This window comes from Colobus angolensis, unplaced genomic scaffold (genome assembly GCF_000951035.1).
Source record: "Colobus angolensis palliatus isolate OR3802 unplaced genomic scaffold, Cang.pa_1.0 Scaffold50, whole genome shotgun sequence".
Lineage (NCBI taxonomy): Eukaryota > Metazoa > Chordata > Mammalia > Primates > Cercopithecidae > Colobus > Colobus angolensis.
Window position 1 is genome coordinate 3,600,194 of NW_012118488.1, and position 18,860 is coordinate 3,619,053.

General features: G+C 56.5%; 1 protein-coding gene across 2 annotated transcripts; it reads left to right on the forward strand.

The window, feature by feature from the left end:
* Positions 1-10,627: 10,627 nt before the first annotated feature.
* Positions 10,628-17,295, forward strand: NXPH3 (neurexophilin 3). Of its 2 annotated transcripts, XM_011959918.1 has the most exons (3): positions 10,869-11,045; positions 13,370-14,020; positions 16,558-17,295. In XM_011959918.1, the coding sequence occupies exons 1-3, from the start codon at positions 10,992-10,994 to the stop codon at positions 16,639-16,641; spliced, it is 789 nt and encodes a 262-aa protein (XP_011815308.1). In that variant the 5' UTR covers positions 10,869-10,991; the 3' UTR covers positions 16,642-17,295. The 2 variants fall into 2 exon arrangements, with proteins under 2 accessions (XP_011815309.1, XP_011815308.1); XM_011959919.1 differs by lacking the exon at positions 16,558-17,295 and having other exon boundaries at positions 10,628-11,045; positions 13,370-15,134.
* The last annotated feature ends 1,565 nt before the right edge of the window (positions 17,296-18,860 follow it).

Below are 18,860 nucleotides of genomic sequence, written 5' to 3' on the forward strand. Positions count from 1 at the left end.
AAAAAAAAAAAAAAAATTTCCCGGGCGTGGAGGCATGCACCTGTAGTCCCAGCTACTAGGGAGACTGAGGCGGGAGGATGGCTTGAGCCTGGGAGGTTGAGGTTGCAGTTAGTCATGATCATGCCACTGCACTCCAGCTTAGGTGACAAAGTGAGACCCTCTTTCAAAGAAAAATTGAAATTGCTACCGTCACCCCAGTCTTCAGCAATCACCACCCTGATCAGTCAGCAGCCATCAACATCGAGGGGAAACTCTCCACCAGCAAAAAGAGTGCAACTCTCTGAAGGCTCAGATGATGGTTAGCATATTTTAGCACTATAGTACTCCTTAATTAAGCTAGGTACATTTTTAGACATATGCCATTGCACACTTAATAGACTACAGTGTGGTGTAAACATAACTTTTATATGCACTGTGAAACCAAAATATCCGTGTGACTCACTTTATTATGATAGTCACTTTATTGCTGTGGTCTGGAACTGAACCTGCAGTATCTCCAAGGTATGCTTGTATATTCTTCTGTAACTGTTTGTTCATACCTCTTCTTTCAATTTTTCTTTTGTCTTTTAAAAACGATTTATAATTTTTTTCATAGAAAGGATACTAATCCTGGCCGGGCACGGTAGCTAACACCTGTAATCCCAGCACTTTGGTGGCTGAGGTGGGCGGATCACCTGAGGTCAAGAGGTGATCCTGACCAGCCTGGCCAACATGGTGAAACCCCATCTCTACTAAAAATACAAAAATTAGCCAGGTGCGGTGGCAGGTGCCTGTAGTCCCAGCTACTCAGGAGGCTGAGGCGGGAGAATGGCTTGAACCCAGGAGGTGGAGGTTGCAGTGAACCGAGATCCCGCCACGGCACTCCAGCCCAGGCGACAGAGTGACTCGGTCTCAAAAAAAAAAAAAAGAAAAAGGAAGATATTAATCCTTTCGCTGTTACACACATTGCAGATATTACTTTGGTCTATATTTTTTTACCTCTTTATTTTGTTTATAGGACCTTATGTCACTCAGAAATAATTTTTTCATAATCAAATCTCTCACCGCTTCTCTTTTTGGTGGCTTCTTAGTTTCCTGTCTTACTTAAAAATAACTTCCTCACCCACAAGGGAAAAGAATTAGTCTTCTAAATTTTCTTCTAATATTTTTAGTTACTTCTAATATATTTAGATTTTTACTTTAAATCTTTAGTCCATCTGGGATCTATTTTGTAGGTGTTATCAGATGGGAGGGGGAATTTGACTTTATTTTCTCACAGATGGATCACTGATATGGCAGCATCATTTATTAAATAAATTGACTTTTGCTCTAAATTGGCATTTCCCCTTGAACAGATAATAAATTTCCATATAGATCGTTATTTCCCCTTGAACAGATAATAAGTTTCCATATAGATCGTTGGATCTGCTTCCAGGAGAGCATCTTCCCCAGTTCTCCATGAGGTCATTAACATCCAGCTCAAAAGTCCACACCCACCTTCTTAAAGGCTGCTCCTACCTCCCCCGGTCCTCCCATCTGAAATCAACATTTTCCCCACGTGTATTCTCATAGAATTCGTTCATTGCACACACATTTATTGAGCTCCCCCTGGGTGTCAGGTGCTGGACTAGAGATGACTGTCCCTGTCTTCTAGGAGTTCAAGCCGGGGGTGGGAGGAAAGCGGAGAACTGAGTATAATGATGCTTGAGGACAGGCGACTGGGGTTACAGTGGTGGGAGGGGTGTCAATTCCATTTCAGAAAAGCTTCCAGGAGGAAGTGATATCTGAGCTCGGTTAAGCCTCAAATGGTGAGTAGGTGTTTGCCAGACAGCCAAGAAGGAAAGGGGGGGTCAGGTGGAGGGAACAGTGTGTACAAAGGCACAGAAAGCCTGCTGCGTTCGGGGAGCTGCAAATGGTTCAGAGGCCACCGTGAAGGGAGGACAGAGGAAGGGAAAGTGGAAAGGCGCTGGCGGGTGAGCAGGCCTGAGCGCCCTGGCGTGGGCGTGCTGACGGGTTTGGACTCTCTCCTGAGAGGCAGTATGTTGCGATGAGGATGCCAGTACTCCTTCTTCCACACCAACATTCCACCTGTGCTCGCATGCACTTAGTGCTTTTCTTTCAATCAACTACTTTTTTTTCCTCAAAATAAATGTATTTTAAAGGAACACTTTGTATCATTCCCATAAATGAGAAACCAGTATCCCTTGCCAGAAACAAAATAGAAGAAAAGCCTTTAAAAAGAAACATATTTCTATTAAAATTTAAAATGTTCATTTGTACTATTTTAAATCAGAGAGAGGACTCTCCCAGCCAATGCATGCCTACCTCATTTCAGGAAACGCTGGCATGGGAAAACCATGGGTGCCTGTATCCAGGCTGCCTGCGTTCAAACCCCAGCTCTGAGGAGCACTCACGAGGGGTCCTTGGGGAAGTCACCTCCTTTGCCTATACCTCAGTTCTCTCATCTGTCAAACGTGGCAATAACAGGACCTACCTCACTGGGTTGTGCAACTCAGTGAGAGAATGTGGGGAGTGTTCAGTGAATATGCCTTGGCTAGTTTGGGGCCATGAAAAGTCCTCCATGCATTTGAACCAGAAGAGGGGCACTGCTTAGTTTGCATCTTAGAACTAGATCTCCCTCTGGCTGTGGGGTAAGGAGAGGCCCGGAGAGACCAGTCAGAGGCTGCTGTGGTTCCCAGAAGCAATGATGGAGATCTGAAGTCTGCAAAAGGGTGGAGAGGGAGATGCAATTGGGTACTGGGGACAGAGACCAGAGGCAAAGCTGGCACCGAGATTCTAATGAGGGGAAGCTTTGGACCCTTCATGGAGTAGGGACCACAGGGGTTCACATATTTCTGGGACAGGATGTGTCTAGTACCCAATCTACATACCTTGAGCTGGGGGAGTCCGTGTGTCTGGAGGCAGGTGACCTCAGGCCCGGTGTTCAGGAGTGAGTAGGCTGTGCCCATGGGCCAAGGTCGGGCACCTCACCAGCCCCCGCACCCCTGGAACTGGCAGGTGCTGAGTCTGCATGAAGTGGTTGTGGCAGCCATGCCTCCATGGTGGTCCAGGTGTGAGCAGGGGTCAGAGGTGTTTTCCAGATGGCATCCTTCTGGCTCCTTTGCCCAGTCCTCTGCTGATCCTTTAGGCCTGGTGGCGGCCACTGAGCCCTCCAGAGAGCCCCGGGCCTGGGACCCCAATCAGGCTTCAGCCACTCTCAGGGCCATTTCCCTGCCATGTACTGCCCTCCATTGCCCCATTGAAATCTTAAGAGGCTGGGGCACTAAAGGAGGACAATGATGACCCCAAAAGCGGTGGAGGAAGGAACTCGGGAAGTCTTCCTTCCGAACTCTCTAAGATCTCTTCTGGCGTCCACCCCAGCTGGGCCCCTTGCTGGGTGCCCCTCCACTCCCCACACCTCCACCTCTGGTATGATGTAGAATCAGAAGATCCTGGATTCCATCTCCTCAGTAGAAGCCCACGTCAGCGCTGCTCTGAGAGGCCCTTCTACCTTGTGGGTCCTCCTGACAGGGTCCGCTGCTCCCCTCCACCACCACTCACTGGTGCCCAGCGGTGCCCCACAGAGAGGAGCTTCTCAGTGGGCGTTCCTGGAAAGGAGGTGTGCGGTCGAGTGGAGGTCGCGGTTATCCCTCCCGCCACCGCCAGGCGTCACCACCCGCCCGGAAATGAAAGGCACAGCCAGGCGGGTATGGACGCTGGGGGAACCGTCAGCCTCGGGACTGGCTGAAGCGCCTGGGTAGGACTGGCGGGGTGGCCAAGGACGTTCGGAGATGGCTGCCATTTGGCGCTCTGACCCCAATGTCCATCGGGAGTCCAAAGAGGCACGCGCCCCTGAATTCAGGCCGCTGTGGCCGCGACACACGCCAAGCCCGAGGGCCAGGGGTGCAGAGAGGGTCCGGACCCTGGACCCCCAGCCTGGGCCCCTTGAGTGTAAAGGAAGCGGGAACTTCTCTCTGTATGCGTTATATAGACCTGTTTCACAAATAAAGAACCCGAGCCTCAATTTCGTATCCCAAGTGGCACCAACCCCATGACCCGCTCCAGTCGAGACTATTTCCAGAAATGCGATCTCCTAGCACTACAGCGACACTTGGAAGTCTGTGGCTGAACGAGTAAATGAATGCGAATATAACAACAACCAGCACTTACTGAGCACCTACTGTGTGCCAGACGCTGTTCTCAGCAGTCTAAAATGTGGATACTATTATTCCCACGAAGAAACTGAGGCACAGAAAGGTGACGTAATTTGCCAGACGACACAGTGGCAAATCCAGGATGGGGACCCAGGCGATTTGGTTCCAGAGATCAAGCTTAGGCTCATAACAACGCCTCTCTGTAGCAAATGCTTTATTTTTTTATTTTTTTTAGACACGAGGTCTCTCTCAGTCACCCAGGCAGGATTGCGGTGGCGCTATCACAGCTCACTGAATCCTCGATCTCCCGGGCTCAAGCGATCCTCCTACTTCAGCCTCCCGAGTAGCTGGGACTACAGGTGTGTACCACCACGTCCGGCTAATTTTTGTATCTATGTGTATATATATATACACACACAAAAGTGGCGTGAGCCACCGCGCCCGGCCGCCATTCGGTTTTGTTGTTGTTGTTTGTTTGTTGATTTGTTTTGTTTTTTGAGACAGAGTCTCGCTCCGTCACCCAGGCTGGAGTGCAATGGTGAGATCTCGGCTCACTGCAACCTCTGCCTCCCGGGTTCAAGTGATTCTCCTGCCTCAGCCTCCTGAGTAGCTGGGATTGCAAGTGCGCGCCCCGACGCCCGGCTAATTTTTGTATTTTTAGTAGAGATGGAGTTTCGTCATGTTGGCCAGACTGGTCTCGAACTCCTGGCCTCTGGTGATCCGCCCGCCTCAGCTTCCCAGAGTGCTGGGATTACAGGCGTGAGCCACCGCGCCCGGCCCGCCATTCGTTTTTTAACTTGTCTTTATTAAGCGCCGCTGTGCGCCAGGCACCGGGAGTGGAAAGGGTCTGCGTCGCAGCAGGCGAGTGAGCAGAGCGCGTGGCGGGCGCGGCGGGGTCTCACCTTCTCCCCCTTCCAGCGCCCACGGGAGGCGCCCCGAGTGCCCACCAGGTGGCGCGCTGACCCCACTCGCCTCCGACGCACCACACCCGCTCGGTCTCTCCATCGCCCCCTGCGGAGCTAGCGAGGACCGCAACGACTTGGGTCCAGCCGACAGGTGGCCGAGGGGGCAGTCACTGACCTGGTGCCAGGTGTCCCTGGCTCCCTGCCAGGTGCCCGGCAGTCTAGCAGCCCTGCTCAGGCCCTGCTTTCTTCCCTTGCTTCTTACCTCCGAAGACACAAGTGTAGCGAGGAGCCCCGAACGACCCCTTCCCGCCAGTGCTTCACTGGGGACAGAGCACTTTCTACCCGCTACGTGCCCAGGAGTACGCGTCTCATACTCGTCACGTCCTCACCCCAGGAGGCGGGCAGGATGATCCCCCTTTGCAGATGAGGAGGCTATCGCCCAAGAAGAGGAGAGACTGCCCCCAGATCACCCTGGTTGCAGAGACTGCCCCAGATCACGCTGGCCAAAGAGTGAGGCCCCCCATGTGTGCGCTCTGGGATGTCAGTGGCAACATCCCCTGGGGCCTTTCGGGCCAGCGGTTCCTCTACTCCCCTGGCTCCCTCACCCCCTGCTCCTGTCCTCCCCGTCTTTCCTCATCCCTTCCTATGCGGCCTCCCCGGGCTTTGCTCTGCTCTCTACAAGCTCCCGATACTCACCTCAGATGACTCTCCGGGCTCACACACCTCCCAGTCTTGTCCCTCCAGTCTGACCTCCATTGTGCACCCTGCTATTCACCTGAGCACCCTCAAGCCCCTTGCAGGCCCCCTGTCCAGGATGAGATGCCACAGCACCCCTGCACACCTGTGCTCCCTAAGCCAGAATGCTGGGGATCCTCTGACTCCTCATCCCCGTGTCCTAGAATCTGTCCCCTCTCCATTCCACCTCTTAGACATCTTTCAAGGTCATCTCTTCTTTCCAGCAGATGCCTCTGCTCTGATTCAGGCCACCATCGCCTCCCAGCCTCTAGTTTCACCCACCCTCTCAGACCCACCCTCCACACTGCTGCCAGAATGGTCTTTCCAGAGATCTTCCTAAAGTGCAGATCCCAGCTGTGTTTAAACCTCATAATCAAAACAGAAACAAAGACACCTTAACCACAGGATGAAACCCTAAACCCTTAGCTAGACCCGTAAAGCCCTGCATGGTCTGGCCCCCGCCACCTCTCTGGCGGTGTTATGTCCTTCTCCCCGCATTCACTAAGCTCAGCTCCCTTCAGCTCCTCCAAAGCACCAAGTTCTTCCTAGGCGCAGGGTCTCAGCAGGTGCAGCTCCTCTGTCCAGCTTTTCATCCTTCAGATCCCAGCTGAAAGGTCACATTCTCACAGAGGCATTCCCTGATCCCTCCCAGGTAAATTAAGATCCCTCCTTAGTTTCTCTTTTGCTTGGAATTTGCTGTTCTTCTTCCCCCATACCTCTTGCCAACACATCTCAGAGCTTATGTTTTCATGTGCTTAGTTATTTAATGTCTGTCTCTCCTATAGCCCAAATTCTCCAGGCAAATAGGACTGCAGTCTCTCCTGTTCACACTGTACCTCCACACCAGCCCAGAACTGGACATAAAAGTAGACACTTGATAAGTATTTGTGGAACAAATGAATCTTTCATCTCGTCCTCATCAGAACCCCATTCCCAGGCTTTCTTTCATCTCTGGCCTTTGTAAGAGTTGCTTCCTCTGCCTGGAAGGTTCTTTCCATTCCCTCCCACCTGGGCAGATCCACACGTCATTTAAGATTAATCTCTCTGCAATCTGTCCATCGCCCCCTCATTTGAATTAGGGTTTCCCTCTAGGCCCCCTTGGTACCCTATACATAGCACTCTATCCTAACACTTTAAAATTGCAAATTGCCAGCTAAACATGAGAGATTATCAACAGTAATGATCTACTGTCACTCTCCCCCAGACCTCTCCACTGTAGCTGGCTCAAGGGCATCACTCTCTCTGCCTTTCAAACCATTAGGAACCCCATTTCCCATTCATTCACGAGGCACTGCTCAGGTGTCCACTGTGTTGCGTTGTTTTCCTTCCGGCAGCACTGGGGAAGCATGGGGGAAGGAAACAACATAGACAGGATACTTCCAAGGGTGAGAGGGAAGCAGGTGAAAACCACAGGGGTGCTCAGCAAACGCCCAGCCACCCCCATCCAGGGTGCAAATGGGCGCAGGGAAGGCTGGAGGCAGAGGGGTCTACCTAAAGCGCTCAGTTCTGCCCCCTTCACTGAGCGTCTGCTGTGTGCAGGGTATGGCTGGGGAGAGGGGCGGGGAATACGGAGAGGTGTGCCTGAATGGCAGACGCATCACCTCCAGCACAGCTATTAGTGTGCTTGGTGCAGAGTTTACGTGTCTTGGATCTGTCTTCCCACCCTGGGAGTGCTGGAGCGCCCAAGGGTGGGAACAGTTGTTGTCAAACCTCAGCCAAACCTAGTGGTCACTTTTCTGTCTCTCCCTTGCCAGGTCTCTCTGCTGTGGTTCATTCCCCCCTTCCTGACACTCCCCACACCCAGGTCTAGAGGCCACCTTCATCGGCATCACCTGGGTGGGGACAGGAGCATATGTAACATGTAGTCCTGGGTTCCTGTCTACCAACTAAGGCTCCCTGGAGATGGGACCCCAGAATCTGCATGGTGCATACTCCACACCGTGTCCACTCTGCTTGGCACCTTGAGCATGAAAACCCCACTTCTCCTGTGGCTTCAGGATCAGCCCCAGCTGTCCTCCTAGCCCCTGGCTCCCTGTTCCTCCCTGGAAGCCTTTGGGGGTTCTTTTCCTCTGACCACCTTACCTTAAATGCCAGGGTGCCCAGTGCTCCTCTTTCACCCTCCATACCTCCAGCACCCCAGGCTAGACTTTCTCCTGCCCTTGGGTGGCTGACAGCACACAGACTTGACATGGTCAAAGCTGACCTCCCACCCTCACCACAGACCCCATCCCTCTCCTCCCACCTATGGTACCCACCTCGTCAACTATCCAGCCTGTTGCTCAAGCCAGGGAACTGGGTATCACACCTGACTTCCTCTCTCCCTTCCTGCCTCACCTCAGTAACAACCAAATCCCGATCATTTTGCCTCCTAAAGATGCCTTCAGCCTGCCTGCCCCCTGCCCCCAAACCACTGCATTTGTCTCCTAATGATTTCCTCTCCTCTCCCTCCCTCTAGTCCAGGGGATTCTCCAAAAGCTTTTAAAATGCAAATCTAACTATAATCACAGCCCCATTAAAATCCTTCAAAGATTCCTTGTAAACAAAGATCCCAACCCCTTGACCCTCCATCATCTGGCCCCAGCCTCCCCTCCTCCCACTCTGTGCTCCGGGAACAGCAAACTGCTTCCAGTTCCAGCCTCCAGACCTTTAGTCATTCAGTGCCCTCTGCCAGGAATAGCCCTTGCCAGGCGGGCTCTTTCCTCACAACTGCAGTATCACCTCCTCCAGGAAGCCATCTCTGACCCTCCCGCCCCTGCCCCCAGCTTCCTCGGTGCATCCATAATGCCTTCCTTGTTCAAGGATCTGTTATTCCACTCACCACACTGAGTTATAATTATCGATTTTCATGTCTCTGTTCCATACTTGCCGATGAGATCCTTGAGGGCAGGGACGGTGTCCCATTCATCTCTATCTCAACCCCTGGCTTGGCGCCTGGCACGGCGGACAGGCTCGGCCAGTGGGTGATGGATAAATGCGGAGGGGAAACTTGAACAAAGTAAGAGCCAGAAATGACCAAGAGGGGAGTAAGGGCAAGCCTGGCAGGAGGAGCAGCCAGAGCAAATGTGTGGGAAGTGGAGGAGCGAGAACTTCCGTTTATTGCACTCCTACGACTGCCCGCCAGCCATTGTGCCTGCGCTTTGTTTGCACATTTTGTCTCATTTGGTTCTTGCAAGAACAGATCAGGAAACGGACATCAGAGAACCAAAGTAACCTGCCCAAGGTCACACAGCCAGGTCTGGAACAGAATCTGGGACTGTCTGGCCTGAAAACCTGTGCTCTTTCTGCTGGGCCACACAGCTCTCCTAGGGACAGGACCTTCTGGAAACCAGACAAGGAGTGGGCCCCGCTACGCCCCTGCCTAGCTGAGCGCCGGAACCAGCTGCCCACACTCAGGCCAACAGCTTCTCCCTCCCAGCCGGACCAGAGGCTTAGAGGCCAAACAAAGATTTGCCTGTTCCTTCCTCCCCCAGCTATGGGGGGTCTTTGACTAGACATGCACGCCTCCACCCCCCCACCCCCCCACCAGGAAAGAGCTGTTGCATCTTGGTATGGCCCAGGGTGCCTGGAAATGCAGGGGGTTCTGTGATGCTGTCTGGGTTTTGCAGAATCTGTCTCCCTCATCGCACTTGGCCCAGGCTGATATTAAGATTCATCTGCATTCCCCGCGCACCCGCCTGGCAGATGGTGGGGGAGGAGGCTGGGTGCGTGCCGGGGTTGCAGCCACGGGACCAAGCTGGGCCTTGGAGGGCCACAGAGCAGAGTGCCCACCCACCGTGCCCCTTCTGGGACCAGCCCAAGCTGGGACCACTTCAAATGATGGGGTGCCTCCTCACCTTCATAGCCTCCAAGGGGGGCCAGGACTTGACCTTTCATTTTTCTAAAGACTAAAGGGACCCTGGAATTCCAGGAGGGAGACCTGAAGATATGGAGTGGGGGTGATGCAGGATGGGCCCCAACTTTGGGAATCTCGGATCAGGGTCGTGTTCTTCCTCCTTGCCCTGGAGGTTTGCAGAGACCCCACTGGGACAGGAGCCGCTGTCGGCCTGGTGACCCCTGTGGCTTAGAGAGGGCAAGTAGTGAATAATGAAGGGACAGCCTCCAGGAAGGCCTTGCTCCCCTCACTCTCCAGCTTCTCGGGACCTGCCCCCAGCCCCAGAATCTAGCCCGGCTCCTATCAGCCTTTTCAGCTCGGGGGCCCAGCCAAATACTTCCTGTCACAGTGGCTGGACCCAGGAGGTCCAGGGATTATCTCAGCCCCTCCAAGTAAAGTAGAAGAGGGAAGGAGCAGACATCATAACAAAAGGAGTGCAGGCTAGACACCCAGAAGGACTTCCCTCAGCGCAGGTTTTGGCTCTTAGAACAGGTTTTGAAAAAAAGGATCTTTCTTAATTCTAGGATTGCTGAGTTGGGGGCAGGGCAGCAGATTCTCGCTGCCCGCTCCCGGGGAACAGGTGCCCTGCCACAGGGGTGGAAACGGTAGGGTCCCTATCCCCTGGCCACCACCCTCTCCCTTCTTCTCCAAGAGCTATTCTGCCCCCGCGTGCCGTCCCCTCCGGGCTGGAGAGCCCGCGTCCTAGGTCCCCGGGCTGCAGGCCGGCAGGGGAGGAGTTAACTCCGGAGGTACCGGCTGGGCTCACTGTACCTGCCGCCGCCGCCGCCGCCGCCGCCGCCGGTGGGAGGGACGAGGAAGCGGGAGCCGCCTGGGCGACAGGAGCGCTCTAGTCTGGCGGGGCGCAGCGCGGGGAGCGGGTAGCCGGGGCTCCGCGCGGCCGGGGGCGTCCGCCAGGGGGCGCGCCGCGACGGGGCGAGTGGAGCAGCCTGGTCGGGGAAATTAGCATCAAGGACGCGCGCGCGCGCGCAGGTCCCTAGCACATCTGGGCGAGAGCGGCGCCGCTGGAGCCGAGGGGGGCGCCGAGCGCAGATCTGGAGCAGCAGAGCCACGGCGCAGCTGGGGCCCTTCGAGGCGCTCGGGGCGCACATCTGGGACCTCGAGCGGGGGCCGCGCCGCCCGCAGCTGGACCAGGGGAAGGGGGCGGCGGCTGCACAGCTGGACCGAAGGGGGCGGGGTCGGCCCTGGGCGACCGGCTGAGGGGAGGGCCGCGGGCCGCCGGGGACTGGAGCATGGGACGGCGCGCCTGAAGGAGCAGGAAGGGGACGAAGAGGCCTGGGACCCCGTAAAGAGAAGAGGAGAACGAGGGGACGAGAGCGGAGGAGGAAGATGCAACTGACTCGCTGCTGCTTCGTGTTCCTGGTGCAGGGTAGCCTCTATCTGGTGAGTGGTCCACGGGGAGCTGCGCAGAGGGGCGGGGGCCCGGAGGATCAGGGGAGAGCGCGGGAAGCTTGCGAGCCCTGAAACTTTCTCCCTTCCCCCGACATCCCGGGGATGGCGGGGAAGACTGGAGGCTGGGGGAGAGAGGGCGGGTCCGAGGCCGGAGACTGGACAGATAGGGTTAATAGGGGCGGGAAGAGGGTGCTTGGCTGGCCCACCCACTCCGCGGCGGGTGGCTGGAGGTGCGACCAGCGCTCAGAAAAAGGCCCGGAGCCGGGTCGCCAGGGTTACCCGACCCCTTACCAGAGCCTCAGGACCGCGGAAGTGGGGGCGAGTGGGGCGCGGGTCGTGGATCTGGTGACCTGCAGGGTTTTCCCTTGACCTCCAGTACTCAGAGAGCCCCGGGTTCTGGGTCCCCCAGAGCGCGGAGCCGGTCCAGGCAGGGGGCGGCCTCCGCGTCCCTCCCTCCCGCCTTCCCTCCCGCTCCCTCCCCTCCCCGCCTGTTGTTTTCCTCTCCTCTCCTGGCTGCGCGCAGCCGGAGCCCCACAGGACCTGGGCAGGCGGCTCCCGCCCCGGGCGCTCGCAGCAGCTGAGCTGAGCGCCCAGAGCCCGCTCCCCGTGCGCCGGCTCCGCGGCTTCTCGGCGACCCACGGCGCCGGGGAACCCCTCCCCGAACCCAGCCCAGGGGCTTAACTCCCCTCCGACCGAGCGCCCGCCAACCCTCCCCGCAATACTGTCGTGGAGAAGCCTCAGCCCCGCATCTGGACCTGCCCCTTTAATCAACAAGCCCCTTGCCACCGCCCCATGCCACTGTGGGAAGAGCCCTTCCCTTCTCACGGCCCCACCTTTACCCTCCAGCCACTCAGCCGTGATCCCCAGGAACAAGTACCTACAGGTCTGCAGCCCTGGACCCAGTCCCCGAGCCTCCCCTCCTAGCCGTCCCTCTGCCCCACCTCTGGGGCCTGGCAGTCAGGGCCAGCCTGAACTGTGGGGCAGAGACAGACCCGGCCACAGCACACAGCTGCCGGCACCACCCAGACCAGAACACAGGCATGAGGAGCCCAGAGCCTCTTGGAGCCCTACTGTCCCCACCCCAGTGTCACCGCCAAATCCAGATGCCCCTGGTGCTGGTAGTAAAGACACCTGGGGAGTGGTTGCTTTCAAAAGCTGAGCAAACACGCAGCCAGGCTGCGCCCTCAGGAAGCCCTGTCAACCCCCTGATGCCCTCCACTGCTGTCCCAGTGTCCCTGTGGCGCCTCCAGGAATCTCCCCAGGTGTGGGTTGTCACCATAGCTGATCCAGCAGAGGGAGGATGAGCCCCTGCAGATTCCAGAGGTGGATGGCGCCTGGATAAAAACCCTTTCAAAAAGTCACATCTGATCTGTGAGGCCAGGAGTGTGGAGTGTAAGGGAAGGGCTGACCCTGTGTGAACTCAGCCTTGTAGTGTTGTTAAACTCTGAGCCCCGGTGTCCCTATCTGTGAAATGGGGATAAGAACTCCTACCTCAGAATCCAAGTAACATCTTGGCATGTCATCCTCAGTGTCCCCTGGAGAGGTGTTTGGCTTTCCATTCCCATGGCCATCCTGGGTGTGGCATTCACTCGGGTCTCCCCTAGTCCTCTTGCCAAACCTAAACTATATTCGTGCTTGAGAATTATACTGTGTTCTGCTTTCTTATTCCATTGTCTGGTGGTTCTCTTTGCATCCAAGGGTAGAAATTATCCTAGGGTAGGGACAGTGTCTTACCCAACAGACTAGGAAGTCCCAAAAGGCAGGGGCTAGCCTCTCCTGTCAAACCAGGGGCTGTCCCAGGATAAGGATGGTGCTCCCCTATCTGACTCAGGGCTCTTTGAGAGCAGAGACTATGCCTCCCTCATCAGCCTGGGGATTTCACAGAGGCAGAGATCCTACCTCCTATCAAACTGGGGGCTCTGTCAGCACAGGGGTGATACTTCTGCAATTAGATGCGGGCTCCCCAAGATCAGAAGCTGGGCTTCCCCCATCAGACTGGGGACTCCCTAGGGGTAGGAGCCGTTGTCCCTGGTGCCACAGTCCACTGGAGAGAATTACTGTCAGTCTTTGAGACTTTGAATAGTGGCCAAGACAGGACAGTGAGGAAAGGACATAGGGGGCAGGCTGACCCAACTGTCAGAACCTGAGGTGTACACAAGCCAGAGTGTACACTTGCCCCCCAGCTTCAGTGGACAACGTGCAGGAGCTCCTCACCCAGGTCAGAGTGAAGTGGCAGGGACAGGGGTGCTGCTGGTGGTGGGGGTGGTGGACCTCCAGGGACAGGGCTCTTACTGTACTCACAACTCCCTCCATAGGTCATCTGTGGCCAGGATGATGGTCCTCCCGGCTCAGAGGACCCTGAGCGTGATGACCACAAGGGCCAGCCCCGGCCCCGGGTGCCTCGGAAGCGGGGCCACATCTCACCTAAGTCCCGCCCCATGGCCAATTCCACTGTCCTAGGGCTGCTGGCCCCGCCTGGGGAGGCTTGGGGCATTCTTGGGCAGCCCCCCAAACGCCCGAACCACAGTCCCCCACCCTCAGCCAAGGTGAAGAAAATCTTTGGTTGGGGCGACTTCTACTCCAACATCAAGACGGTGGCCCTGAACCTGCTAGTCACAGGGAAGATTGTGGACCATGGCAACGGGACCTTCAGCGTCCACTTCCGACACAATGCCACAGGCCAGGGCAACATCTCCATCAGCCTCGTGCCCCCTAGTAAAGCTGTAGAGTTCCACCAGGAACAGCAGATCTTCATTGAAGCCAAGGCCTCCAAAATCTTCAACTGCCGGATGGAGTGGGAGAAGGTAGAACGGGGCCGCCGGACCTCGCTTTGCACCCATGACCCAGCCAAGATCTGCTCCCGAGACCACGCTCAGAGCTCAGCCACCTGGAGCTGCTCCCAGCCCTTCAAAGTCGTCTGTGTCTACATCGCCTTCTACAGCACGGACTATCGGCTGGTCCAGAAGGTGTGCCCAGATTACAACTACCATAGTGATACCCCCTACTACCCGTCTGGGTGACCGGGGGCAGGCCACAGAGGCCAGGCCAGGGCTGGAAGGACAGGCCTGCCCATGCAGGAGACCATCGGGACACCGGGCAGGGAAGGGGTTGGGCCTCAGGCAGGGAGGGGGGTGGAGAGGAAGAGATGCCAAGTGGGGCCAGGGCCAAGTCTCAAGTGGCAGAGAAAGGGTCCCAAGTGCTGACCCCAACCTGAAGCTGTGGTGCGACTAGATCACAGGAGCACTGGAGGAGGAGCGGGCTCTCTGTGCAGCCTCACAGGGCTTTGCCACAGAGCCACAGAGATGCTGGATCCCCCAGGCCTGTGGGCAGGCCGATCAGTGTGGTCCCAGAGTCATGGGAGGAACCTAAGCCCTTGGTTCTTGCCATCCTGAGGAAGGACAGCAACAGGGATGGGGAGATTTCATCAGTGTGGACAGCCTGTCAACTTAGGATGGATGGCTGAGACAGGGCTTCCTAGGAGCCAGTCAGGAGGGTGGGGTGGGGCCAGAGGCGCTCTCCAGCCCTGCCTAGTGGCAGCCCTGAGCCCCTTGTCCTGTGCTGAGCATGGCATGAGGCTGAAGTGGTGACCCTGGGGTCTTTGATGTCTTGACAGATTGACTATCTGTCTCCAGCCAGGCCACCCCTTTCCAAAATTCCCTCTTCTGCCAGCGCTTCCCCTCTACCACCCGTTGCTGATGGCACACCCATCCTCAAGCTAAGACAGGACGATGGTGGTCCTCCCAGCACTAAGGCCACAGCCCATCCATGTGCTGTGTGTCCCTCTTCCACCCCACCCCCTGCTGGCTCCTCTGGGAGCAGCCATGTCCTGGAGAGGGGTCCCTCAACAGTCAGCCTCGCCTGTCAGGCTGGGGTTCTCCCGAATCTGGATGGCGCTGCCCTCTCAGCAGCGGGCACAGGTGGGGCGGGGCCGGGCTACAGAGCATGTGCTGGATCTGTTCTGTGTGTCTGTCTGTGGGTGGGGGGAGGGGAGGGAAGTCTTGTGAAACCACTGATTGCTGACTTTTGTGTGCAGAACCGTGTTCTTGAAGCAGGAAATAAAGCTTGCCCCGGGGCACTGGAGTCAGAGTTGTCCAAGGAAAGGGCCTCAGGCATCCCTTGGTCCAGCAAGAATTTCTCTGATGGCCACAGGGCATTTGCTGGAGACCCAAGTGGCAGGGCTTCCCTCTCCAGCCCCCGTTCCAAGCTGTCTGATCCCACACGAGGAAACCTGAGTAAACCCGCTGGGCTTGGTGCTGGAGGAGGGCGTAGCATCTTCTAGAACAGCTCGGGGAGGGAGAGCTAGCAGGTAGAATGGGCCAGTGAGGGTGTTCCTTGGTGTCCTCCCTGAACTGCCATCTGCAGACTCAGCAGGGTCCTAGCCCCGTCATTTTACTGCGTGGCCTTGGCCATGTCCATTCTCCTTTCTGGCTTTCTTTGTTTCTTCCTCTGTAACATGAACGGCTTGCCCAGACCAGGGGTTCTCAAATGCAGATCACCCAGAGGGTTTGTTAACACACAGGTTTCTGGGTCCTACCCACGTTTCTAATTCAGCAGGCTTGCCCAGGTCTGTGCTGATGCTGCTGCTCCAGGGCCCACGCTGGGAGACCCACTCAAAGGACCTTGAAGTTCATCTCTGGCTATGGCCCCGCAGGATGGGGAGATACCTCGGATGCGCTCTCCCAGCTGTAATTTCCATCTGCTTCTCCTGGGGAGGGGGCCTTTCAGAGATTCCAGGGTATTGTATTGGGTTTGCAGTCTGACCACATGCCAGTGAAGGAACAGGCTGGCATGGATGTGGACACAGGGCCTGCATCAGTCGCTCCCCTCCTGCAGCTAGTAAGAGGCCTCAGAATGGCCGGCTGCCAGTGGCACCTCGTCTGGGAGTCACTTGGGCCCTTTGGGGCTCGGTGAAGGAAAGACACTACCAAGGTCACAGTGTCTTCTGGAGGCCATTCTAAGTCGGCTCTCTTGGGAGGGCAGCACTCAGGGCCCTTGGGGCCCTCCTGAGGAGAGGAGAGTCCTGGTAGCAAGGTAAGATGGTCTTGCCAGCCCCCACCTTTCACCCCTGCCCAGCAGCGCTCAGCGCAAACCGGTCCCCTCATACTGCAGCACAGAGCTAGGCAGGGCTGAGAAGCCATCTAGTTACAGCCCACCTTGTAAAAAGTGACCCAGCCAGGCGCGGTGGCTCAAGCCTGTAATCCCAGCATTTTGGGAGGCTGAGATGGGCGGATCACGAGGTCAGGAGATCGAGACCATCCTGGCTAACACGGTGAAACCCTGTCTCTACTAAAAAAAATACAAAAAACTAGCCGGGCGAGGTGGCGGGCGCCTGTAGTCCCAGCTACTCTGGAGGCTGAGGCAGGAGAATGGCGTGAACCCGGGAGGCGGAGCTTGCAGTGAGCCCAGATCGCACCACTGCACTCCAGCCTGGGCAACAGAGCGAGACTCTGTCTCAAAAAAAAAAAAAGCGACCCAGCTTGTTCCCCCCACACCATACTTTCAGGGGCCGTCTCTCCTGAGCAGAGACAGACGTGAGACACAGACCCCTCCTCCAGACCACCGTCCGCTCCCCACGCTGGAGGCTTGAGGCTGCTGGCACTGGAGCAGCCCACCCATGGATGCCCACCGGATGCCATTCAGCCTCCCACAGCACCGTGGAGACTGCAGGAAGGAGGGAACAATGGGGCCAGAGGCCCTGGGTGCCCTCCCTGCCTGCCCTGGCTGAACTGTCAGCAGGCACCTGGGGGCACTTTGACCCCCCTCCTGCTCCTCTCCTCCTGTGGAGAGCCAGATGCTGCCAACAGCTGGAGGGCCCGGCCTGCCTGGCACACAGTTCTGCCTGCACCAGGGATGGATTCATTTTAATAACTTCATTTCACCCTCATGCACACTCTGCCGCCTCATCCCTCCTTTCCGCCTTCCCCAGTAACCTGGCTGCTCTCCTCAGCTGGGCCTTTGCTAACAGATTTCCTCCCAAACCTTAATTCTTTGAAATAGCCCTCTGGTCCCTACTGCTCTGGCCAGATACTTCTGTGCCCCCTTGGTCCTCATAAGGGCAAGGGGTCCATCCAGCTTCCTCTGGCAAAGACGACGTCACCTCTGCCCCATGGGAGAGCAGTGTCCCCATGGTGACGCCCCCCACCCCCCACCGTCACGACGAAGTGCTCTGGCCTCCCACTCTTGCCATGCACACACTCACAGGAGATTCCTCTGAAGCAACCTGTCCCCCACTCTGCCCAGACCCCAAAGGGCCAGGTCCTACTCACACTCCTACCCTTTGGTTTCCCCCATCCACTGCCCTTCAAGGCAATCTGAAACGCTCTTAGACCATTTAGTTGTCCCGAGGTCTTCCACCCTAACCCCTCAGCCCAGCTGGGGGCTGCCAGGGGCTTTGTGTCCTCCCTCAGTGGAGCATCTGGGACAAGTTTACCAGGCTGGGGGCTCTGTAAGGACACAGCTTGGATCTCCCCATCAGGCTGGGGAACACCTAGGGCCGGGGGCCGCGCCTCCCTCATCAGACTGAGGACTCCCTGATGCCAGGGGCTGGATGACCCTTTAGACTGGGGGTCCCTGAGGGCAGACGCTGTGCCCCCCGTCATCAGACTGGAGTCTCCCTGAGCGCAAGAATTGTGCTCTGGATGGGAGGGGGACAGCTTGCCTTTTCCTAGGCATCAGAGCACCTGGAGGCTGCCTCTGCCCTTCAGCTTTGCTCAAAGGCGCTGTCTGGGTCTCAGGGTTCCTTCCTCAAGTAGGGTGAATCTCCTAGCACTCCGAGAAGCTAAAAAGGGGGAGTACCCGTTAGGTCAATGGGTAGCAACGCCCGAGTCTCCTTCTCGATGAAGCTTAAGGCAGAAGCAAATGAGTATCTAGGTCCCTTCCCCCTCCTGCCCCTCTTCCCTTTCCTGGGATGAGCAAGCGGGAACTGAGTCACCCCGTTCCCCATCCTTGGCAGGAATGCTGGTGACCTTGCATTGTGGCAGATTCAGGTGGCGAGGCCCATTGCTCAGAGATGTACCCGGTGGGTGGGTGGCAGGGATGCTGGGGGTGTGTTTATGGGGATGGAGGTGGCTGAAGGGTGGGTAGGGGTAACCAGGTGCTGGGATTATCGAGTGAGTATGTGCAGGGGAATTGTAGAGACACAATGAAACAGTTGTTCTGTGTTGGGAAGTGATCCAGTGTCATGGCTGGGAGTGGGAGAGAGAAATGTTACTTCCGAAGACTCCAAGTCCTGTGGTACTGCCAGGAGAACCGGGGGCTGGGGTGACGGGTGAGGAGAGGCACCATTAGCCCTGCCAGGCAGAGGCAAGATGGGGTGGGGGTGGCACCTGCCAATTATGCCAAAGCCTTGGAGTGGCAGCTGGCACCATCACCAAGGCACAAATGCCAGCAGAGACCTGGCACTCACCTGGGTTGTGATTCCATAGGGCCCCTGTCTCCTGTTGGTCTCCCAGGCTCAAAGGCTGACCTGATAATTCAAGTGAAGGATGCCTAGTTCGAGGCCTTCCAGTTCCTGTCCCAGGCCACCTGGTCAGGTGGTCCCAAGGGACAAGCTAGGTCCTCCTGAACCGCAGAGGCTGCCAATAAACTGTCAACACAGGTGGTGTTGCAGGAAGATATAGCTGGGTCCTCATCCTGGGTCTGTAATTTATTAGACATGTGGCTTTGGACTAATGACATAATCTCCCAGAGCCTCCTTAGATGAAAAACTAGGGCTTTGTGTACCTTGGCGTATTGTTAGGAAAATTAAATCAGTTGCTCAATAAATGTTACTTCCTCCTGTCTTTGTTTTCTTTTTTTTTTTTTTTT